The following is a 25,245-nucleotide window of genomic DNA, read 5'->3' as shown; positions in this document are numbered from 1 at the left end:
TTCATCCAGAGGGGTTCATTTTGGTGAAAAGGATGTGTATAAAGGAACCCCCGAGTCTCCTGTATTTTAAACAACTTTTCCAGAGGCTTCCACAGTTAACAAGTACAGGCAGCAAAACTGATTATAAGGGAATGTTTGAAAACTTACACATGTAACCCAAGGTTAAATATATGGAGAAAACACACACATACACAGAGATATAAAATACACCTAGCAGTAATCTTTATGATCTAGTATGTCAGGAATTCTACTGCCAGAAACACAAGTTGAGACCATTTCAGAGAGTGAGAAAAAAATCAATGTCTGTGTTTTTAAAGGAAAAAAAAAAAAAAAGACTGTATGAAGTAAGAGTCGGAAACATAAATGACCTGGATTTTATTTGTCTTTGGTGTCCTAGCATTTGACCCAAACATCTGTGCCTTTGAGGCTCCCCGTCACTCCCTCCTCTGAGTACCTGCCCCGCAGCAGACCCGCTCTCCTGGTGGGTAGGAAGGGGTATCGTCTAGGTCAAGGGTACCCACCCCAGGAAAGAGGCCGATTACACTTTGCTTGTGGTAAATAATCCAAAAACAAAACAAACAAAAAACCCCCAAAAAACTGGCTAAGGGTTAAAAGACTCTGTATAAATGCGAACCGCAAGCCCCTTTCCACCAGTGGCTAGGCAGCTGCCTTTTTTCCTACAAAGGTGATAAGCACCAGTTTACCACAAAGTGGCCTCTTTAAGCCCGGAGACAATTTCCAGCAAAGAAAGCCCTGTCCCCAGATGACAAGTTCGGATGGGAATGAGCCTCCTGGCTGCCTCCTGTGACCCGTGTGTGTGGCCAGATCCAGAGTCCCACTGAGTGTCCAGAACTGATGATGACCAGGCTCGAAGTAACTGTATTAATTCATTTCCCTGAGACCCGGAAATGAATTTTGGCAAAGCAAAAATGAAGATTTTATAAACATCTACGGTAAGGCAAGATAACAAAATCTTTTTTTTTTTTTTTAAAGATGACCAGTAGAAGGATTCCAATGACACGTTTTCAAAAATTCAAATATCTAGACCCTTTAAGGAAGAAAGCTGACACAGGCTGTGACAATCACGGTAGCTCCAAAGTGGTACAAAAATCTAGAAAATTCTGTCGCTGCACAAATAAATACTGACATCGAGCAGATTAAAATGGGAAGAATGTGGGGGCCCCTGGGTGGCTCAGTAGGTAAGTGTTTGACTTCAGCTCAGGTGATTATTTCATGATTTGTGGGTTTGAGCCCTGCGTTGGGCTCTGTACTGATAGCTCAGAACTTGAAGCCTGCTTCAGATTCTGTGTCTCCCTGTCTCTCTGCCCCTCCCCAGCTCTCTCACTTTCTCTGTCTCTCTCTCAAAAATAAACATTTTAAAAAATGGGAAGAATGTGGACAAATCAGGAAGCGCATCTCCAACTGTACCCTGAGTTGGTCTAGAATACTCTACTATAGAATGGTGGCCAGCTCAGGACTGGAAAAACTGGAAAATTTTACAGGTCTTGGAAAGAACCACAAAGCAGAGTGCAGGTTTGCGATATCAGAATGATGGGTAACACCTGGAAATGGTTAATACTAAGGGAAAATTGCGAGCTGACGTCACAAAGGTCTTCAAACATATGTAGGGAAATAGCCCATAAAAGGTGAGTAGGTGAGGGGGTGCCTGATTAAGCGCCTGACCCTTGGTTTCATCTCAGCGCATGATCTTGCACTTCCTGGGTTCAAGTCCCACATCAGGCTCTGCACTGACAGTGCAGAGCCTGCTTGGGATTCTCTCTCCCTTCTCTCCCCACCCCTCCCACTCACACTGTCTCTGTCTCTCTCAAAATAACTAAACTTAAAAACAAAAAAAGATCAGTGGGAGGGATAAACAAACTGGTACATTCAGACAATAGAATATTCAGCAATAAAGAGAACGGAATTTATCAAGCCACAAAAAACTTGGACGGATCCAAAGTGCATACAGCTAAGTCAAAGAAGCCAGTCCAATAAAGGTACAAACTGTATGATTCTGATAACATGACATTCAGGAAGAGGCAAGGCTACAGAGGTGATCAAGGGATCAGTGGTTGCCAGAGGCAAGGGAGAGAAGGTGAGGGTTGAATAGGGAAGAACAGGGGATGTTTTGTGTGGGGAAACTATTTCACATGACACCATAGTAGCGAATACAAGTTATTAAGCATTTGTCAAAACAAAGCCGTTTATGGGGCTCCTGGGTGGGTTGGACCTTGACTCAGGTCATGATTTCATAGTTCCTGTTGGAGCCTCGCATGGGCTCTGTGCTAACAGCTTAGAACCTGGAGCCTGCTTCAGATGGTGTCTCCCTCTCTCTTTGCCCCACCTCGGCACTCACTCTCTCTCTCTATCAAATAAATAAATAAATTAACATTTTTTAAAGAACCCAGCCCTTACATAGCTCAAAGAATAAACCTCAATGTCTGCAAATATTAAAAATCATTAAGAAGTTAGTGGTCACAGGGGCGCCTCGGTGGCTCAGTCATTTGAGCATCCAACTTCAGCTCAGGTCTTGATCTCACGCTTCATGAGTTCCAGCCCAGAGTCCTGCACTGGGCTCTGTGCTGACAGCTCGGAGCCTGGAGTCTGTTTCCTATTCTGTGTCTCCATCTCTCTCTGCCCCTCCCTGCTCGCTCACACACTCTCTCTCTCTCTCAAAAATAAATAAACATTAAAAAGCACTTTAAAAAGATTCTAAAGAAACCTATATATAAAAAAAGGAAGTCAGTGATCACAGGTGGAACACAGAATGGGACAGAAGAATCAAAATGTATTACAAACACATGAAACTACTTCACTGAAGGGGTCCTACCAGCACCGAGAAATAAGGTGCTGACTAAAGTAACTTTGGAAATGAGGTGAATCTGTAAGACTTAAGACAAAAGAAATTGTACCTAAGCACCACGCTCTGGTTGATAAAGTTGTTTCCTATAGGATACAGGTTAACGATTCTGAAACTGGTATGCACATGCCTGTGGTAGAATCGAACAAGCAAGTGAATGGATGGAGGATGGTTAGAGCCAAGTTTCCCACTGTTGGGAGTGGGAGGTGACAGATAAACAGGGGGAAAACTACAAGAATCCATATGGAAATCCATTAGAGTTGAGAGACATCAGTATGAACTCATGCTTAGCTTGGTATAGATACAGATGGTTACGTATGGAAATATTTATAGATCTGTCTGTATCTATAGGGTGGAGTGTACACACGTGCTTCCTTGCTTTGGCAACTGGGAGGGCAGAAAATAAGTGACACCCATAGCAACAAACACGGCTACTGCCAATATGTTGGTGTCTAATACGGTTCTCCGATGGAAAAATCCAGCGCTTCTCGGAGAAATGGAAGATTCCAGGACTGGGGGCAGAAAATAAATAAGATGATCCTGGGACAGCTTATTGTGTCACAAAGTAAGGAAACGTGTTAAAAAAAATACTGAGTTAAAAAGGAACCATAAAACAAGTTTGCTTGAAAAAACAAAATATGTAAGTATTCAGCAATTCTGCCAACTGGTTTCCAAACACCTTTAAATTTCCTGGCCACAGAAAAGAACCCTAAATTGGGGGTGCCTGGCTGGCTCAGTGGGTGGAGCACACAGCTCTTGATCTCGGGGTTGTGAGTTCAAGCCCCATGTTGGGTGTAGAAATTCCCTAAAAGTAAACTCTCTAAAGAGCCCCCAATGCAATTGTATTGGATATATTTTTATAGAAAAGTGAATTATAAAATATGAAATATTTCTTATAAAATATGTCACATAATATATAATAAAATACAAAATACAAAAAATTTCTTTCAGAAGAATGTGACTCTATAAATGAATTTCAGCTAATGAATATATATTATATTTGAAACACAGAAAGTTATATCCAATTTAATGAGCACTGTCTAATCCCTTATGAAATATTTTATGTTTATACTATTTTCTGTGAAGAATTGGTTTAAATTCATTTCCAGCCTTATTTCCTCTTTTAACAAACTGACTAGTAACAGCACCAAGGTGATTATGATTTCCTGTATTATCTTCTGCACATTTAAATGTAATCGTTTAAGGGGCGCCTGGGTGGCTCCGTGGTTTAAGTGACTGACTTTGGGTCAGGTCACAATCTCGAGGTTCGTGAGTTCCAGGCCCGCATCTGGGCTCTGCTGGCTGTCCCTGCCCCTCCCCTGCATGCACGCTCTCTCTCAAAAATAAATAAACATTAAAAATAAATAAATGTAGTCATGATGTTTTATTTTTAATTTGTTTTTACAACCTTACTCTCCCTTACAGTACAGTTTATATATATCTTTAAGCCTTCTAATAAAAATAAAATTTACATACCCAATTAAAAAGAAAGCACAGAGGCCATCACTGGTCACCAGTACTAAAATCAGAATAAGAGAAATGCTCTCCCTTGGGAATTAGGGACTTAAGTCAGCTCTAAAGAAATCTCACCATAAAAGCTCTAAACTACTAGAAAATGTACCTGAAACTGTGGGATTTCCTCTTGGGAATCTATGGCTCTAACAAGAATATACTTGAAGATACTAACTAGTAAAATATACAATAATATAAAAATAAAATCTTTCTATATAGAAGTAGTTTCAAGATTTTGGTCTTTCCTCTGAAACATTTTTACGAGGAATAAACATAGAGAAAGTATACTAAATACTTTCCAACAGAATATCCAGAAAAAATTTCAGAAAAGGATTGGTATTACACATCACCAGTTTTACATAACAGTGTTCAAAAAAGTACATTATCACCAGTGTTGATACCCAGTGAAAATTACTAACATCAACACCACAACATAAGCTATGGTTCATAATACCAACACACAATGGTGGCCATACCTATAGGCAGTCCCCAACTTTGCCAAGACCCTCCCCGCTCCCCAGAACTATATCAATGCCCCTCACCCTCTTTCCCTAGTTGTCATCTGCTCCAGATCTTAACTTTATGTGTAAGGCCATCTCTTCCAAGCAGGCACACATCAACCTCTACTTCCTTCCTTCTATCTCATATACAACCCTATTAGAGCAAAAAAAAAAAAAATCTGACTGCTGCATATGTGAGTCACAGAGTAAACCTAATCATGACTGATAAGCCACAAAGGGTACAAATGATGTACTTACATCCAGGCAAAAGGACTGTGATGAGTTTTAAGGTAAAAGTATGCGTGCAAATCAATGCTGTCAACCTCTCAAGTTCTTAAAGGGGGACCAGAAGCCCTTGTCACATCTCTCAGTGGGTCTCATCTGTCCTCTGGGGAAGCTGATCGTTGACAGCTTTCTCCCTCAACCTGTCCTTGAGAAAAGAAGCTCTATGAGGGCCTGAATTACAGTTGTAACTCCAGAACTTAAGACTATGCTTGACCCTCAGCAGAAACCTATTAACTCCTTGGTGTATTAACTAACTAGAACATTCTCTCACGTATGGTCTACAAACATATGAGCCTTTGGCAATTCCTCAGCACTGTCTTCATGACCAGTTATGCTTTCTTCAAATATCCAGGTTTGGTGATTACAACAGCTTAACTATGGAATGAATGGAAACATTTAAGACATGTACCCACCAAGTAAGTGTGAGGCGGTGGCAATGGAGTTAAGAAAAACTCTCTGTCCTCCTGAATAGAATATGAATCTGGTCTGCAGATAAATGAAGTGCTGGCATACTTCCCATACTGTGGTTTAAAAACATATGGTCCCACATTCATTTATTCAGTATCTACAACAAACAGTATCTACCAAATGCCAAACTCACTGCATGGAGCTTTCGAACCCAGTCAACCACGCTGGCCAAGACAGAAATAGCCTAGCTCGATACCAGATGCATATACCTGCTGGGAAAACACTGCGAGGTTTTATTTAGAAAGTGGCATAAATGTCAAATGACTGGCCAAGAAAATTGAAATCCTCTTCAAAATAAAATACAAGGCATTTATAGTACAGATTTCGGGGACTTGTGGGGTTTTAGAAGAAAGGGTGACAAATATTTTGCTATGTGTAAAATTGCTTAGATTCTAAGTTTTAGCATCATACTTGAAATAGCAAAAGCAGTGTTTAAGAAGAATTGCTCTACTAGTTGATAACACTAGTTCACAATACATGTTCTAGTACTGTGGCCATCAAAGCAACCTGACCTCCGTGGAGTGGGGAAACAGAACTTGGGGTGGGGGGGGTCTCCTACCTTGGCAATTAGCTTCAACTTCCCGGACCAAGGTTAACACTGCAGCAGAGTAGCTAACAAGTAGGACACTGGCAGAATGGACTCTTAAGTGTAATTCTTTCTCCTGGAGCTTCCTAGTATTTTAGTAGAGGGGCTAACTAGCAAAGATATACTCAAGGAGAAGAGAAGGACTCAGCACAGAGAACAAACTAGCCTCTCTGTAAAGACAGAGGTAACTGTGATACAATAATTATTTTTCAAATAATTTTCTTCTTGCTTTTGATATCTTTAAACCTCAGTGAGAATGCTAAACTCTGACCTAGATTAGTAGGCTACACTTAACATCAGAAGAACTCTATTAGAATAAAAGTTGGTTAAACTACTGTTGGAAGCAGAGAAATAAATCTTGTCAAAACAAAGCAAAGCTCTCATCAGTCTTTACAAGAATGGTTTGGGGGAAATAGAGGAAGCATCCCGGGATTTCAGACACAGGAATGATGAGGCTGTAATTAATTTCACCCGAGCTTTTCATATCCGGTCCTATCAAATTACAAGAACCTCTGTAATTTGGGTTGATTATTTTTAATACGATAGTAAATCTGAATTTGATTTTTAAAATATCTGGGGGAATGCAATGGTTGGAGGCTCTCAAAATATACACACAGCATTGTTTTTGTTTGGGACTTTTCTAAAGTTATCTCCTGACTTGATTCAACAACTCCTCCCTGACCCGTTGATAAACAAGTTTTTCATCTAGCAAGTGCATTGTGGGTTCTTCCCTCCTCGGATCCTGGAGTCTTCGCTCAAAGAGCTTATAGTTTTTAGCTTACAATTTTTACCGAGTGCCAGAGTGCCCGGGAAACCAGTGACCAGACCAAGCACAGGAAGAGGGAAACTTCCTGAACCAAAGGAGAGAGGGAGGGTGCCGGGAACCCCGCAAATAAAATACTCTAAATATTTTCTGTGATCTTTTAAATGTATTCATTTTACAATGCAAATGCAATTGGACTTATCCACGATGAAAATTTATTCTCACTTTTACAGAGCTAAAAACTCTTTATCTTCCTAAATACCTCTGCCACAATTTTTTAAAACAACATTCCCCAACCCCCGCTCCCCTACCTCCCTCCCCAAAAGGCCTGAAGTTTCCTAATCTGGTGAGTAACTATAAATCATCTCAATTGGGGTAAAGAGGGAAGAGTGGAATGGGGCTCTCTTCTTACAGAAGAGACACATTAATTTAAAACCCACCAAAAAGTAGCCATTGAATTAGATCAAATTGGGTGGCAAGGGCTTTTGTTGCCTACTTGATCATGCAAAAACGCTTTCCAAGAGCCCATCTAACACAGCGTGGTGGGAAGCAGGCTTTGAAGACACAATAACATTCCTCCAGCATTCAAGCTAGAGGCTAAAAGCAGGAGCCATTCCTTTTCCAGTCTTGAGACACATTCCTCACCCAGTTCAAAGGGCCCGAGAACCAACAAGCCCATACACTGTCTGAAGGTTGTCCCTTGTAGGAACTTGTGAGGGACCAAAGGCTTGGGCTGCAACCTATTTTTAAAGACCTAGTTTTAGGAATGCAACCCTTTTTATTGGAATGTAGTTTCCACTCCCCAGCCCTCCTCACCTTCACTCACTCACTCACACACACACACACACACACACACACACACACACACACGAAAAGCTTAGCAAAAGGGAAAGTTTTCATTATAATCCCAATGACTTCCAGCGTACCCTACCAGTGAAAGTAAAATATTTTCAGAAGTAAAGTCATTACCCATTCTTCAGGAGCAAAAATGTAATATTTATATACCTTAATCTAACCAGAGAGAACGGGGATCAGCTTTGAAAGGAAGGTATTGTTAACTGCGGTTCAAAGAGTGTGCTGGAATTGGAAGGGGGGCAGAGAGGGCAGGCCATGGAGGAGCTGGGGGGTGGGTGTGAGCTGCCAAGATCAGAATATAAATACACTGCTCAACTAGCTCCTCAAAACACCTTAGGGATCTCCTCCTCCTCCCGATATGACATATGTTACCCACTGTCCCAATTTTGTTTTGTTCTGTGACCTCAGGAACGTTTAAAGCAGGAACGTTGAAATACTGCCTGGGAAGAGATCTGGGACCAGGCTGGCCTTCGGATACTGCCAACCGTCATGGACTTGTGTCCCAAGAACCAGCAACTCTGCGTCACATAGTCTACACTCGTGCTCAGGTGGGAAAACTTCTTTCGAACCGTTGAAAAATCCTGGACTCCATTTCACTCACTGCTCTCTCTCTCTCTCTCTCTCTCTCTCTCCACTCCGCATGAAAAGCCTCATTCTCTGAGCAATCTCCCTGCTCTGGTCTAGCTTGCTTCGTGCATGGGGGAAAGGTGGTGTTGGTGAAGGGGCAGAGGGAGGATGCCTGGTGCCTTTGGACCCCTTTCTAGTACCCCATTTCATCTCCAGGACTGTGTGAGCTGCCTGAGGACTGTTAGGAAGTGTAGTCCTCTAGCCCAGGACAAATAACATAAACACTTTCACCTACCACCACTGGCATTAGCACCACCACCAACAGCCTCTGGCACTAGAAACCTCAGTAGTCATTTTTCATGTTTTTCTTAGAGGTGACCTGCCAGCTTTCACTCATTCCACAAGAGGCATATGTGAAGGGGGAAATCAAACTCCAAAAAAAAAAAAAATGATCTGAATCTGCACCTGGCCCAATGAACATGTGATGTAAAAATATTTGCTCTCCCTTCACAAACCTGAATGATAGAACCATATTATGTACTATTTTCTCAAATCATTTCCTGTCCCCACATTTAAAGTGGTTTCCCATTATTCTACTTCGTAACACCCTATCCTTCCTCATCACACGACATTTTGCAGTAATGCAGCTCATTGTTTACCATTTTGTACTCTGCCTCCTGTGAGCACCAGGTAGGGACACACCTGTTTCAGTCCCCACTGCCTGGCTCACAGTATGAACTCAATAAAAGTTTATGGAGACATTATATGCTTTTGTGTTTTTCAAAGAAAAATTAGAAGGAAAAAAAGTGGTAACACCTAATGCGAAGGGAATCATTGATACTTCACCCAAAGCTAGGCACGTTTATTATAAACATTTAAGAATAACTTTATTCTAAAATGTTCAACATGCAACTGATGAATGGTCAAAGATGGTATAAACAACTGCATTTATAAATACACTCATACATTGTATAAATCAGAGACAGTGGCTTCTCCCATCAAGAAATAGTGTCTAGGAGCACCTGGATGGCTCAGTTGATTAAGGGTCCGACTTCAACTCAGGTCATGATCTCACAGTTTGTGGGTTCGAGCTCCACATCAGGCTCTGTGCTGACAGCTCAGAGCCTGGAGCCTGTTTTCAGATTCTGTATCTCCCTTTCTCTCTGACCTTCCCCTGCTCATGCTGTCTCTTTGTCTCAAAATTAAATTTTAAAAAACATTAAAAAATTTTAAAACAAAGAAGTATCTATTTTTCTATCCCTTAAAACTGGGCATGGCTTTGTGACTTGCTCTGGGCAATGGGAGAGTAGCAAACGTGGTGTAAGCAAAGACTTGAAAAGTACTTGTGCATGCCCGCCCCCTCTCGCTGTGGCCGGCTGCTCATCCAAGTACTACGTGAAGTCTGGGTTAGCCTGCTCTGGTTCAATCAACGGCAAGCACCAACTGACACCATCACCCACCAGACAAGTAAGGGAAAGCATTCAAAACCAACCAGCCCTCGGCCAACCGTCCACCAGCTGCAACCGCTGAATGCAGCCCAGCTCCCTGACCCTCAGAACTGGGATCTAACAAACGACTGATGTCTTATTTTTTTTTAATGTTTTATTTATTTTTGATACAGAGAGAGACAGAGCATGAGAGGGGGAGGGGCAGAGAGAGAAGGAGACATAGAACTGGAAGCAGGCTCCAGGCTCCGAGCTAGCTGTCAGCACAGAGCCTGATGCGGGGCTCGAACCCACGAACGTGAGATCTGACCTGAGCCGAAGTCGGAGGTTTAACCGACTGAGGTGCTGATGTCTTAAAGCAACAGGTTTTGGGGTGGTTTCTTACACATCAAAGCGAAACGATGCGTCCACCTAAGAAACTAACTTGCCTCATATATTAAATTCTTTAACAACTGTTTTAAAAGTTTCTGTGTGTTGTTGAATTTCATCCCTCACTCCAGAGGATCCAGAAGAAAAACCGGTATTATTGCTTTTAGCATATTCTTATTAACAAGTCACCCAAAAATGATAAGATATCGATCATTATGATTTAAATGTTACCTGTTATCATATTCTTGAAAGTTTCTATTTTTTAAATATTTTTAATGCTCTTTTTTAAATTTATTTTTGAGAGACAGAGAGAGACAGCGTGAGCAGGAAAAGCTCAGAGAGAGAGGGAGATACAGAATCCGAAGACAGGCTCCAGGCTCTGAGCTAGCTGTCAGTACAAAGCCTGATGCGGGGCTTGAACCCACAAACAGTGAGATCATGACCCGAGCTGAAGTCAGACACCTAACCGACTAAGCCTCCCAGGTGCCCCAAAAGTTTCCATTTTGTGACAAGAACTGCTTCATCCTATTCATACAGAACCTAGACCACAGTTGGCAAGAACATCAAGACATCAGTGCCCCCCCCCCCCAAAAAAGACATCAGCCCTAAATGGGTCTAACCATTAGGGTTCCTCTTTGGTACAAAGTTGAGTACAAAGTAGAGATTATCTCAGTCATATACACAGTGAAACACATTTCCTCAGGAGACAGAACACAGTCTCTAAATTCCACTCACTTTCTCCAAAGTTATTAACACTTGGATTGAGAGGAAACCACAAAAGCAATTTATTATGTTATTTACATGCAATTATGATGTCTAAAATAACCTGCTCCCAGAATTTGAAAGGGTTTCTCCATTCTTTCAGACTCCTCCAATAGAAGCATTAATTCTTTTTAACTCTCAAAAATAGTAGACCTTGGTGACCAGAAAGTCTTCAAAAGGATCGTTAACCTTTATAGTTAATCCTAGCACACTATATTAAGAACTAGTTATTCATTCCATCGGAGGGGGCGGGGAAATGCTGGCCAACTACCTCGGAAGTGCACAGAGGAGAAAACAGAATAATAAAGACTTGCACTTTGAAGACTTAGACCCCTTTCCCTTCATAATCAATTTGCACAAACACTTCAAAATTAGAAAAGCAAATCGCTTCCTAACTAATGCTTTCCCTCCATCGCTGGGTTATACTAGATGATGCTTTTTATAGTATGACCTGAAGAGTTACAAGAGGCACGGAAAGAGTGCTTTTCTTTTTTCCTTTTAACAAAAAAGGCAGTGAGTCTATCATAAGAGGTCTCCTCTCTGCTGTGTTCGTTCGGGGCAGAACCTGGGGATCTGAGCCTGTTCTTCCATGGAAGGCTTTAAGCAGTTGGGCATTTAACCAGCTCTCTATTACTAAGCTACAACATTTACGAGCAGTTCATCTCTGGAAACATAAACAAAATCCAGCATCGATGGTGGCCTATGAGAAGGCGACCTGGGGAGCAAAAGTGGGAGGGGATCTTATTTTTCACTTTATACCTTTTAAAATAATGTTTTAAACGGCCTGAAACTTAGAGCATGTGCATGAATGCCAACACCAAAACATTTTTTTTTTTTAAATAGTGTGAATCGACTAAGGAAACTATCATAAAACCTGGTGGTCCTAAAAAACAATGTTTTTTAATGTTTCTGTAAGAAACTACTAGAAACTTAAAAACAAATATGACTGCACATCATCAAAGCAGAGAGAGTGCAAGCGAACGCACTTAAGAAACAGCAGTTGACAAAGCCTCAAAGGAGATTATACTTGAAGCCAGAAGCAAGCACAGGAACCTCACAGGAACCGGAGGTCAGAGGGTTAAAGCCTTTCACTACTAAAAATAAAAACCACCCACCCGAAGGAGGGGAAAAAAAAGTCCTTGAATGATAGAGCTTCTAAGACTAAAAGAAAAGACTTCACAATTTCTTTTTCAGCGCCCCCTTCACTTCCCCCACAAACACACCCTACTTCGATTCCAGAGGGGGACCAACCTCTAGCAAGTCCTCATGCACTCCTGTTCATTTAACACCTGGTCCCCCACTCCTGGCCTCTTTACCTGCACAAAAGAGCCAAAGATGTCTTTTCCTTGCTTCTTGCTAATATCATGTTTGCCAGCTGAATATCCCAAAATGGGTCACTCTTCCAAATAGTTTCAACAGCCTTACAATCTATTTAAGTATGCCGGTGTTATGGTCAGCCAGGAGGCCAAGGTTAGAAGGATGAAGAAAAACAGAAGACTTGGAGGTAGCCGGGCACTTTCACCAAGTAAGTATATGAAAAATGCTGACGTTTGTGGATTTCATGTTCTGAATCTTGGTTTTTTGGGTTTTTTGTTTTTCTTTTTTTTCCCACCAGATAAGCTGTGCCATAAGAAATTGGGTAATTACTTAGATGAACTCCCTTCATCACCTTTGTCCACTCCACTTTCACGTGTCCCCCTGATCCACTTACAAGAAAATATGTGCTTTTGGAACACCATAGGTGCTCAATGGTGCATACTGAGGACAAGAGGGAGAGGGACCAGCAAGAAAACATGGCCTGGGGCCTGTTAGGCCAAGGACAGATCCTATACATTGAGTGTGGGAGGGAGGTGGTCTCTGATCTTGTACCAGAGAAGCTAAAGTTCTTCTGATTATTCCCTCAATCCCTAAAATTCAAGGGAGAGTATGATTATTTTCTGAGCCTTTCAAATAATTTAATGAACATGAAAGTGATCATGAGAATAAAAGATGATTAACAGTTGAAGACAGAGTAACTGCTGAATAGTTTGCAGACCTTTAATTGTCATATTTTTATAAATGTCTTTTCTTAAAATTTTGCCTTTTTCTCAAGGATTTTAACCTTCCTAAAAGTAAGAATCATGACTTTTTGTGCAAAATATAATTTGTTTGCCACACTATCCATGTTTACAGAAAAAAAAGGGGGGATGTCTCTTTAATCATTTCAACAAACATAACACAACTATCAATTTCTCAAGATTAAGTGATACTGTTCAGCAACATGACCTAAATACGTCAGGGCAGATCAGAGAACTCACATCCAAGTATTTTTTGGTCAATAGAAAACAAGGGGGGAAAGTTTATGAACTTGGGTTTACTGGCATTTTCTTTACAGCCCAACCAATTAGCAACCAATGTATGTGGGTTTGGCTCAAACAGGACCAGGGGTAAATGGCAGAAAGTGTGACACAGGGGAACAAACAAATGAGCAAACAAGGAATGGCAAAAAGAAAACAATGAATGCTCACTCAGTAAAACATTACTCAATAAAACACTCAGGGTGGGGGTAATAAAACCACAAAATTTCCTCTCTGCTTGAAGACAGATGCAATGATCCACTTAAAATTATAGCCTGACCCACATATATTCAGTTCTACTGCCATCATTAATGAAAATGCAGAAAGAGGGTTGAAAAAGAAAAGCAGCCTTTTCAACATAAACACATCATTTTCAAAAGCTCTGTTATTCAAAGATCACTGGCTCATTGAGGAAGCACAAATAACATTTATCCAACCAACTTTATTTTAACAAACAGATTACAGCAGAGCCGGAAGCAAGAATATTATTAAAATGGGAAATGTTCTTTCCCCATAGATGACAGTACCATCTACCCATCTAGTCCATCTTTCCTTTTTTCTGTGAATCAAGAATGGGCGAGATCCTACCGTTTATTTCCACATTATAAGACAAGAATAGAAGTAAGCAGATGATATTTCCTAGCTGTTATTTAAACAGGCTTTATAATAACTTTTTGGGGAGGCAACTATTTCATATTAGTTGGAAACTAGCATACTAATATTATATCCCATACCAATACTAGAATGTAATTCTGTTCAATTAAAATACAATGTGATCACAACTTCTAAACATGTTTCAATAACATTTTAAGAAGAGCTTTTAGAGTCTGCTGCATAGCTACGGACTCATAAGGAAATAATAAATCAAGGATATAATTGTAGATGTGGTAAAGAGAGTTGCAGAATCTTTAGTGTGAAACTGACATCAAACTGAATTCACAAAACACTATTTTCCTTGAATCCAATTTCCAGGAACTCTGTAACATAAGGAAATAATTGAGAAAATAGTTTTCTTTAAAACAAAACCTTGCAATTGTGAAGTGTTCCATTATCCTAAAGTTACCAACCCACCAAAATAAAAAGGACCATTAATATACTATAATGCTAAGAAATATACATGATTGTAGCAGAAGGCTTGGAAAAGAGTAAGTCAATGAAGTTCTGAATGAAAGAGTCAATAGACTATTCTAATAACTTATGCAATCCACACAGAGGGACCCAAAGCGTCGGAACTTCTGAATACATTAGCGGTTTAACAGACAAGGTAATACTAGATCAGCAGAGCAGTGCACAGGTCAACTAACAAGTCCAAAATCCTAGAACACACAAAGAAGCTAGACGACACTCACACTGCCAGCAAGAGAAATACGGAGCTTTTCCACACATCTAACAGAGAAGACTGAAAGGAAAAATTGTCAAAGACTTCCTATAGTCCTCACTTGCCTCTCAGGTATCCTGAGGCCTCACTAAAGGATTCTTTTGGGACACATGAGAAACACTATCAGTAAACAGACCACCGTCATAAGAAGAGGTGACTCCCAAGAGGGACAACAGAATACTGTCACAGGCATCAACTGGCTAAAGCTTGACCTGTACTGTGGGGTGGGCCGCTTTCAACAGTTGGCATTAAGATGCAAGAAACTAGCTGTTGACTTGCATTCCCACACACACCTGATTTTTCAACAAGGGAGGAGGGGGAGGAGCCCAGTTCAATCTAGAGAAGTTTTGAAAAATTGAGACTAGTGCAGTCTGGAGATCTTGTCTTAAGGTCTGTTAAAATCTGCCTCCCACCCAAACCCAGAAAGGTCCTGATTCAAAACTGCAAAAAGTCTGTCATCCCAAAGCTAGAACAGGACGAAACAGAACATTCTCATGCACTTCTATATGACCCCATCAACAGCTTCTTCAGAAAGAATCCTCATTACAACTGACCCATTAAAGAGTATCAGTCATTGTCTCTACAATATTCCTATGTTTAGTGCTGCAAAGGAGGTCAGAATGATTTAGAACAAAACTCTCAAATTACTGATGAGGAAATAGGTTCAGAGAAATTAAGTGACTTGCCCAAGGTCGCTCAGCTAGTGAAGGACACAGGCTGTGTTACAACCCAAGATCTCTGGCTTCCAGGAACCGGTTTTTCCATTCCATCACTGTAGATACGATAAAGCTATTTTCCAGGAATTTTGATGACCTACCCACCCCCCCCAAAGCAGGGGTCGGGGAGACATGAACTTTTGAATTCCAAGTCATTTATTACAGGCACTATTATAGATAGTCTTCATTTGGGGAGAGAAATAACTACAGTATATGGAACTTTTTACAGATTTATTTTTTTTAACATAAAAAGCTACTTCAAGGAGAGCAGAGATTAAGAAGATTGTTAGATGTTCAAAGTTTTCTGAAACAACAGAGAAACTCTCCCACAGCTCAGAGCAGCAGGAGGCATAGCATTTACAGGAGGGCAGTCCTTCTTCCTTACCTTTACACCTAAGGAAAAAACCCTGCCTTTGGGGCTTATGCTTCAGGGATGCATGATGGGTGGTCAGAGGGAGGTGGAGGGGAGGATTTTTTACGGTCCTTTATTTTAGAAAGGACAGATCTGAACACATTTTCCATCCCCTAAAGTAATATATCTCACATGATGTTGGTTATGTGAGGACCACAACACAAATCTAGCAGGCTTTTGGAAAGATAGCCAGCATGCCCTGAGGATTTTTCAGTTGAGCTGTCATTGATCAAAAAAACCCCCAAAAAACAAAAAAACAAAATCTGGTTTTGAGAGTTTAAGCAGCATTTCCTCCAGCCTCAGTACCAAACCCTACCCAGATCCTTGCAATGAATCTCTAGATTCTTATGATTTGCAAGCTATATCCGGCATTTTCATTTCACTGGGAGCTCCCCAGGGCCTAGAAGGGTCAGTTTTTGTTGATCTTATCTGGCTCCATGCTTTGTGAACTGCGGCAGGCCGCTCGATATATAGTGTTGACCCTAATGCAATTTCCAGCCAAATGAGTTTTTCCTGAATGATTCCCCAAACAGTGCCAGACACAGCACTTGTATTTCCTCCTCCGTCCCCCCACCCCCACCCCCACGCATTAGTAAGGGACGTAAATGTAAGAATCTTGAGCCAACCCAATCAATCCTACAACCACGTGCTCCTGGATTTCCAGACAGGAAGATGAAGGAACGTGGCGTTGTAGTAAACCGTAGTAAAGCGAGGAGGGAAACAAAATGGGGCACGTCACATGGTCATGGCCTGGATTTTTCTCAATTAAAAATAAGAGGAAGTGTGTGTTTCCTGCCTCTGTCAGTGGGCTGGTTGACTTTCTCATTCTTAGGATTCTGGGCTGGATGCACAAATAAGGCTGAGAGCAGAACGTCCTCAGAGGTGGGGGATGAGGGGAGACGCGTGTTTGGCTCAGTTCCGCAGACTCCACAGAGAAGAGGTGGAGGGGCAGAGGTAGACGACTAGTGCCCCGGATACCCGGCCCGGGCCACCCCGGGTGCCCCTGACCGAGGAGCGAGGAGCGAGGCCGAGCCCACAGCCCCCACCCTATCCCCTCTCGAGGCCCCACCCACGCCCTCCGCTGTACTGCCAACACTCGCGCTGATTGGCTCCGGCGGGAGCCAATCAGCGCCCGTCCGCCCCGCCCACCCAGAGCCAGTTCTGCACCAAGGGGCCAGGGCTCACCAGGCTCTCCCGACCACCACGCGGCCGGCGGGGCAGAGAAGGAGCAAGGCTGCCCCTCCGCCCCAGGCGACCGGAGGTGGGCGGGGTGGGAGGTTAGTGAGGGCGGCCTCAGCCCGGCCGCAGATTCCCCAACCCCCGGCTAAAGGGGCTAGGAGGAGGGAGGGGAGCCAAGTGCCAAATAAATAGGGAGGAATGCAGGAAGCGGAGGTGACCCGGGAAACGGGAAAGTGCCAGAGCTGAGACGGTACGCGCCAGACAAAAAGGCCACACAGGGAGGGGAAGAGAAGGAGGGAGGAGGAAGGAGGAGGGAGAGATGGGAGGTAGTCGTGGAGGTACGGAATCCTTGAAATCACAACAAGGAAATGCAGTGAAAGAAAAGAAATGCTCTCCCCCACCACCACCCCCCTTTTTTGGAAGGGATCATAAGAAATTATAAAAAAAAAAAAAAAAAAAAAGGAACCGAAAAGGGGTGGCCTGGGCCTGGGCCTTTGCCAAAGCCTGATCTATGTGCCCGAACTGCAGTTTCAAAACTAAAAAAACAAATTGCGGTAGAAGCTGGTGGGCTGCCCTGTCCTTTCTGCCTTCTTTCTTGGGCCCTCAACCCACTCTCTGCAGAGACTAGGCTACAAGAGCTGCGAAATGCTGAAATGAGGCAAAAAAAAAAAAAAAAAAAAACCAACCCCAAACCAAAACAAAAAAAAGGACAATGCCAGAAACAGGAAACAAGAGATGGGAAACAAAGAGAATGGGAGAAAGGGATGCTGGAAAACAACTAAAAAGCAGAACTCAGAGGAGGCACAGGTTGACAAAAATTGGTAGCTGCCATGAGGTCAATTGGAAGGAAGACAACCAGTTCTGAGCGTCTGAGTGCTCCTTCCATAGCAAAAAATACTAGACAGGCTGCAACGTTTAACACGAGGGCCTAGGAGAAACACACACCCCTTATAGAACCTCCTTCCTTCCCCGTTTCAGGTTGCACCCAAGCAATGAGCCAGACAGGCAGAGATACAAAGTGCTGAGGAAGTTAGGAAAAAAGGAGGTTTTCACAAACCAACATACTCATTCCTGGAAAAAGTTGTTTGCCAAGGGCAGGTCTGATTTTGTGTTTCAGATGAGAATGGACTAGTAGATCACATCTTGAAACTCAACAGGGCAAAGGCAAGTGAGCAGAATTCAGGATGTAGAGTGGGCCAAGTGGCATTCGGTGCCTCACATAAAACACCAATGCACACACCTCTCCTCTCTCCATTTATGTCTTACAAATACACAGTGCAGAATTCGTCTGGCATGGTGCTGTCATAGCATGGTGTATTCCTACTTCAAGATTATTAAGGATATGACTATATGCTTATTCCAAAATATTATACGCTCCCTAAGAAAGCTTAGAAGATCATTTTGCTCTGGTTGGTTTGTTTTTAAGGTATCCTCCATACAAAGAGGATTTTATTTTAAGGCCCCTTTAAAAGATGAAAACTCTACGTGGTCATCAATTCTTTTAGAGCAAATATTTCTTCTACTCTACATAAAAAGAGACCTGTTCAAACTAAGAAAACAGGTGAGGAAAATTTATTGTTTCTTAGCCTCTTTCATCTCCCCTCAGGCCAAAATTTTGGTTCTGCTGGCTTTTTTGCCTTCACACTCTCATTACTTTATAAATGAAACACTTTGCAACATAATTGGTTGAAGTATTAGAGGGATTCACATTCCCCAAAACATTGTTTAATCACTTAAAAATAACCAAAGGTTTTAGCTGATGTTGATATATACAATTAAATCCCTCTTGTAAAGTGAATCATGAAAATAAAGGTTAAAATCAAATAATGCTTTGTGTAATATAACATATCACCTAAAATCTTAGTCTGTTTTTATAGCTTTATCTTGTTCTAAAAAACAGAAGGATAGAGGTCAAATATTAGAAGCTGTTAGAATCAAGGAGACGGAGGCCACCTAATAAGCAAATACCTATCAATAAGAACCCAATGCACAATTTCTTATGAATGGACGCATATTGTGAAGAATAATGCTTTTAAAAGATCATTCTGTGAAGCCTATGTCGAAAAGACTATCACAAGATAATCAGTTCGTCAGAATAAAATGTTCCCTAATGCTGGAAACTTCTACATTGCCAACTCATCACATTATTTGCAAACTGTACTCCTCTCCTCTTTCCACAATTATGACCACGAGAAAACAGGCTCAACAGAGTGAAGGACAGGCTGATTTCCTATTACAAATGTTTTTCATTTTCAATAGAGCCTTAGCCACAGAAGACGTAACAGGCTGACTTTCTACATTTACTGAGGTGTCTACTTTTGCCCTTAAAGACCAACCATAAATGCCCCGCAAATGAAGTGGCTTCACAGTCAATGCAAAACCAAACCAAACCTCTGCACGTCCCTAACTCAATACTCTTTCTTTTCCACGTGAGAATGTTCAGTAATTTTATAGAAGATGTACGGTAGCCCCCAAAAGATCTGGGTGATGTCTCCCTGAGGTCTTTGAAGGAACAGCAAACAACTGTAAGGCAGACACGCTGGGGTGAATTTCCATAACTCTTAACTAATAATGGGTCAGGACACGTGCAGACTTCACTGCATACCCTGTATAAAAACAGCCATGCCTTTGAGGCGATGTGGATCGGTGTATGCATCATATTTCACAAATCCCAGTTCAGGAACAAAAAGAGAATGTCACCCATAATTACTTTCTACAGAGAGTCATAAATAGGCAAGTATTTCCCTCTAAATATGTAGGCCTAAATAAGCTCTTCCTCCTGAATTGTTTTAGGGCAGCAGGAATAAAAATTGATGTTTCCACTGCTATTTATGTTGTCTTGGTATTGTGAAATCACAGAACTAAAGGACACGGAGCAACTTGATAAGTTCACCCTTGAGGGCTCCAAGAAACTATCTTCAGTGGAAGGTTTGGTTTAGACCCTGTATGAACCAGTATCTTCACAGTCTGTTCCTTCTAGGGACTGACCTAAATATACAGTCAAAAGAAAATTTTAATAAAGAGAACAAGGTTCTTGTATATGAACTTCACAGGCCTCAGCACTGGTGTAGGGTATATATTTTGAAAAATCAGTTAGGTATTTCACTTTGGAACCTCAAACGAAAAAGGCCTCCTGGGCGGCTCCAACAGGTTTCTTTGACCATCAGCCAAGTGCCATGGGGTGAGGGAGGGGGGAGCACAGGGGACACCTTGTGTGCCCTAACCTCTCCCATCCTGTGAATGCACCCCCCTAAGGAAGCAGTGGGAAGGAGAGGAAAGGGGCCTAAGAAAAGAAGAGGAGAATTCCAGCACAAGGTTCAAAGCAGATTTGTCTTCTGACTTTGTCACCATGAAACGCACCTGCTGTGATGTCCAGTTGAGCTACTGGAGGTCCTCTGGCTGCTTCTGGAAACTGATGCTGGCATAGGCGCTTAAATCCTCGCTGGAGCAGCGGGTGGGGCTGCTCTCACTGCTGCCCAGAGGCTGATGAGGGGGCGGGGGCGGGGGCGGCTGGGGTTGAGGGGGCCGCTCTTGAGGGCGCTGTTTGAAGTCCTTGACCAAATCCAGGTCTATGTAGTTAAGACCGTTCTCCAAACCCCCGGCAGCCCCGCACGCTTGGGCCTGCTCCTTGGGGGCTCCCCCTAGCTCCCCAGGCCTCAGCCACACGTTCTCGAAGGAAGCAGAACTGTGGCGTTTCACCTCCTCGGGGCCACTGTTGCCACCACCGCTGCCCCCTCCTGCAGCGCCCCCTACGAAGGGCACTGTGTTGGCTGCCCGGGTGGCACTGGGGGTCGAGGAGAAGGTCTCAGAGCTGTGCCGCCTCCGGCACCCTTGCAGGTCCGCACGGATCACTTTGGCACTCTGGTTACGGTTGGGACTGAGGTTCACCCTGGTGAAGGCGCTCATGCCTCCAGGTCCCTGTGGGCCTCCCAGCAGGGAAGAGCGGGCCACCAGCTCCCCTGCTTTTGGAGGCGCGGTGGCTGTCCCGGAGGCCGCGGAGGATGAGGCAGGAGCAGCGGCGGTGGCCCCTGGAAGGCTCGCCTCCTCCACCTCAACGCCTGTCCGCATGTCAGCATAGCTGATGGGGGCAACCGGTGAGGTGTCCACGTAGCTCTGGCTGGGACAGCCCATCTGCATGGTCATGTAGTCACCCCGGCTGCTGGGCACTGCACGGGTAGGCCTGCACAGGCTGGCAGCCCCAGGAGGTGCAGGGCCCACCCTGCCTGGCTGGACCCCTGCAACCTCCTGCCAGGTGGCCCTCCGGCCCGGCCCCAGGTCCATGTTCATGTACTCTTCTGTGCCAGTCTCTTCCTCTCTGGGGGCTGGCTGGAGCTGGGCTGGGCACCTGGCTGAAGGCGAACTGCGGGAAGCCACAGGACCAGATAAGTAGCCCGGCTGATCACTCCCAAACTCAATATTCACATATTCCCCTGGGCTCTTGGGCTCCGGAGGGTGCAGCAGGGGCAACTGTTGCTGCTGCTCTCGAACCCGAGGTAAGGTGCTGGCCTTGGGGTCCCCCAGGGACAGCCTCGTGGGCCGAGCCAGGCGGCTGTTGGTCTGGGCAGCGGTGTCCACCTTTCGAGGCAGATGGGGCTGCAGGACCTGATGGTGGATGTGTGGGAGGCCAGAATCGGGCCTGACCCCACAGTACCCGCCGCCCAGGCTGTCACTGCTGGTAGAGGAGGAGGAATCTTCGGCGGTGGCAGCATAGAGAAGGCGACCGGAGCTGGAGGAAAGGCGGAGATGCTGGTGCCGGGCACTCTCCTCCAGCTCCCCGGGGCGCTGGGTGTGCTTAAAGGACCTTGGCAATGAGTAGTAGGAGAGGACTGGCTTGTGCTGGGGGTCCTCTGGGCCGTAGTAGCAGTCGGAGGGGCTGCTGGTATTGGAGTCCCCCACCGGCGACATGTTCATGTAGTCGCCAGTACAAGACAAGAGCTTGCTGCCACCACTCTCCATGGGGAGTTTGGGGTGTGGCAGAGCATGAGAGTGGTGGCCCCCTACCCCATTTGTCCACAGCTTCCCATAGCTGCTCCCAGAAGGGGCGGCGCTGCTGCTGCTATTGGGCCCGCCTCCAATATCAGGAGAGCAGCTGCCGCTCGGGGACATCATCATGTAGCCATTGGGGTCCATTCTCTGGGGATGGCGCCTGATGGGGTTGATGATCTGCTGCGGAGCAGACACGCTCTTGGGGCTCATGGGCATGTAGTCCCCGCTACCCTTGCGGCTGCTGGGCACTGGGGCCACTCCTGGGGACATGGGCATGTAGCCATCATCAGTGTGGAGAGTGGAGGTGTCTGGGCGGTGGTGGCCCCGGTGCATCTCCAGACCCTCCTCGGGGTAGGAGTGGGTGGGCACAAAGGCAGAGTGCCGGTAGCCGGGCAGTCGGCCTCCGCTGCCACCTCCTGGCGGGTAGGCAGGCATCATCTCCGTGTATTCCTCAATGGAAGCCACAGAGGACTGGGATGGGGTCTTCTGGTGGGAAATGGTAGGGGATGTGCCAGCAGAGTGAGTCCGCTTTCGGAAGCGGTTATCCAGATCGGCAGCACTAGCTGCTTCATCCCCAGCCAGAGCTGGGCTCGTGCCCAAGCCGGCTCCTGTGACGTAGCGGTGACCATTGCCACCCCGAGGCAAAATGTAGTGGCCATTGGGGGCAGTAAGGGTGGAGGATCCTTTGCCTCCCATGCAGATGTAGTTGCTCAGCTCCTCCTCCCCGCGGGCCGGTGGGGTGTGGCCCAGGGAATCTGGGGTGACACTGCGGAAGGAACTTCGGAAATCGCAAGGGCTGGAGCCGTACTCATCCGAGGAGATGAAACCGCCATCGCTGGGGGAACCAGACACAGAGGCACTAGAGCGCCGCGGGAAGAGGCAGTCCGAGGTGGAGCCGTGGCCACTGGTGCTGCTGGACGACAGACTGACAGGGCTGGTGGCAGAAGGCGAGCAGCGGGAGGAAGGCATGGGGATGGAGCGGCTGTGGTTGAGAGGGGGGTGCAGCCGGGAGCTGCCGCGATGCCGGTGCGCATGCGTCCTGTTGGTGCTAGGACTCACCGGGCTGCCGTCCACCGAGGCCGGGCGGGACATGGTGCCCTCGCCATCGCTGGACGCGCGCACACGGAAGGAGCCCTGCTTCCCGCCCACCATGCTGGCCGGAGAGGTGGCGGTGATGCTCTCGGTGCGAGAGCGGCGCGTCAGCCCCACCTGGCTGGGTGGGGGGTTGTTGAGGTGGTGCCTGCGCAGGGGGACACTGATGGGGTTGGAGCAGTTGGAGGAGGACTGGCTCTTACTTCGAGGACGGAACTCATCGCTCATGGCCCGCATGGCCTCCAGAATTGTCTCGTGCATGTTCTGGGCCACCACAGAGTCATCCACCTGCATCCAGAACTCCCCAGGCCCCGTCACTGCGGACCGGCCCACTTCGATGAAGAAGAAGTTCTCCGAGTGGCCGCAGCGTCTGATGTTCATCAGCTGCAGCACCACGGCCGCCGCCTCCGAGTTCAGCTTCACGAAGCTGATGGTCTTGCTGGTCAGGCAGAGCCGGTAGATGCCAATCAGGTTCTTTGTCTGACCCAGGCCCTTGGGTTTCAGGATCACCTGCCAGACCTCCTTGAACGCAGGTCCTGGGGGCACATCCCCGTAGCTCAAGTCCTCCCCAGCCTCGCCGAGGCCCGAGCTGCCACTGCAGCTACCCCCGCCTCCTCCGGCCCCAGGGGCCGCGGCCCCGTCGTGGTGGCTCTTGGCCCGGTTGTGCAGTTGCAGGAGGGCCTGGTACCAGCTGTCCTGCTCTGCCTCGCTGTCGGCCGCGATGGCAAAGTGCTCGTCCCGGGTGTAGAGGGCCACCAGGTGCTTGTTCTTGGAGTCCGCCCGCTTGTTGATGTTGAAGCAGCTCTCGAGGGGGATCGAGCGTTTGGGGGCGCTCGACTTGTGCCGCCACTTCTTCTCGTTCTCGTAGTACTCGAGACGCGCCGGGCCCCCCGCCTCGCTGGCCGCCCGCAGCACGAAGAAGCGCTTGTGCATGCTCTTGGGTTTGCGCAGGTAGCCCACCTTGCGCACGTCCGAGAAGCCTTCCGTCTCCGGAGGGCTCGCCATGCTGCCGCCGCCGCCGCCGCCGCCGCCGAGGAGAGGGAGGCGCCGAAAAACAACCGGGTGGGGGGCGGAGGCTCCTCGCCGCGGCCCCGCACATGCAAACAGGGCTGGAGGCGGCAGAACCCCTGACTCCAAACACCACGCCGCCGCCCGCGCCGGGGAGGGGCAGCCGAAGGGGGACGCGGCGGCTGCGCCAAGGAGGTGGCCCCGGCCGGAGTTTACTGGCGTTTCATGCCCCGGGGGGGAGGCAGTGCGTCCAGCGCGAGTGCAGCCCGGATCCTCCGAGAGCCAAGTCTCCTCGCAGCCGCCGCGGCCGGGAAGGAGCGAAGATGCATCTCTCGCCGCCCGGGCTGGAGTCTGGCGCAGGCGGGCGGCGGCGGCGGCCAGGGGTCCCCGCGTTGCCCCTCCAGGCGCGCGCGCCTTCCCTCTTGAGTTCCCCTCTGGAAGTAGCGATTCCCGAGGCAAATTAAATATCCTTGGGCAGGGGGAGGCGAGCTGCCAAGTCCCAACGTTGCACGGGGTTCTCCCTCCTCCTCCTCCTTCGCCGCCTCCTCCGCCTCCTCCCACCCCCCAACCGCCCCGCCGCCACCAGCCGCCCAAATACCAGCTCAATCGCAGAGACCGCGGCGCTGCGGCTGTTGCTGCTGCTGCTGCTGCTGCCGCCGCCCGCGGAGGGGTCCACTGCAGCCCCGGTTCGGGCCCATCTCGGCGGACGGAGAAAGTGCCTTTTCCACGCGAAACGCTACTAGGCGGCCGAGGGAGCTGGGCACGCGCCGGGGGACAGGCTCATCCCTGTCCCTCGCTCCAGTCGGCAGGGGAGGAGGGGAGGGGACGAGGGCGGGAGGCAAAGAGGGAGGTTTGGGAAGGAGTCGGTGAAGACGCCTCTCCTCGGGAGGTGCTGCCTCTGCAGTTACTTCTCCCCTCCTCCCTCCTCCTCCTCCTCCTCGGAGAGTTGCCGAGAGCCCCAACCAAAACAAGCGGCGGCGTCTGGCTCGGCGCGCCGGCCCCCGCCGACCGCGCCGCCGTCTCACTCGGAGGAGAAAAACACGTGACGGAGCCTCCGCGCTCCGCAGCCCCGCCGCCGCCGCCGCCGCCGCCGCCGCCGCCGCCGCCGGCGGGAGGCTCCCGCCCGGGTCTCTACATTCCCGGCCGAGCCCGCCCCGTGCCCGCCC

The 25,245-nt window shown here is 46.6% G+C and overlaps 1 protein-coding gene across 1 annotated transcript in view; it reads right to left on the bottom strand.

Moving 5' to 3' along the window:
* Window positions 1–24,618, bottom strand: part of IRS1 (insulin receptor substrate 1) — a 63,857-nt gene extending 39,239 nt beyond the window's left edge. Inside the window, exon 1 of the mRNA XM_029933693.1 lies at window positions 20,354–24,618. Within this exon, the coding sequence (XP_029789553.1) occupies window positions 20,375–24,076 (3,702 nt within the window). The 5' untranslated portion in view covers window positions 24,077–24,618 and the 3' untranslated portion in view covers window positions 20,354–20,374. The remainder of the gene's footprint in view (window positions 1–20,353) is intronic.
* Between the last annotated feature and the right edge of the window lie 627 nt (window positions 24,619–25,245).

This window comes from Suricata suricatta, chromosome 3 (assembly GCF_006229205.1).
Source record: "Suricata suricatta isolate VVHF042 chromosome 3, meerkat_22Aug2017_6uvM2_HiC, whole genome shotgun sequence".
NCBI classification, from domain to species: Eukaryota; Metazoa; Chordata; class Mammalia; order Carnivora; family Herpestidae; genus Suricata; species Suricata suricatta.
The sequence above is the reverse complement of the archived record's forward strand: the minus strand, read 5'-3'. Positions and strand labels throughout refer to the sequence as shown.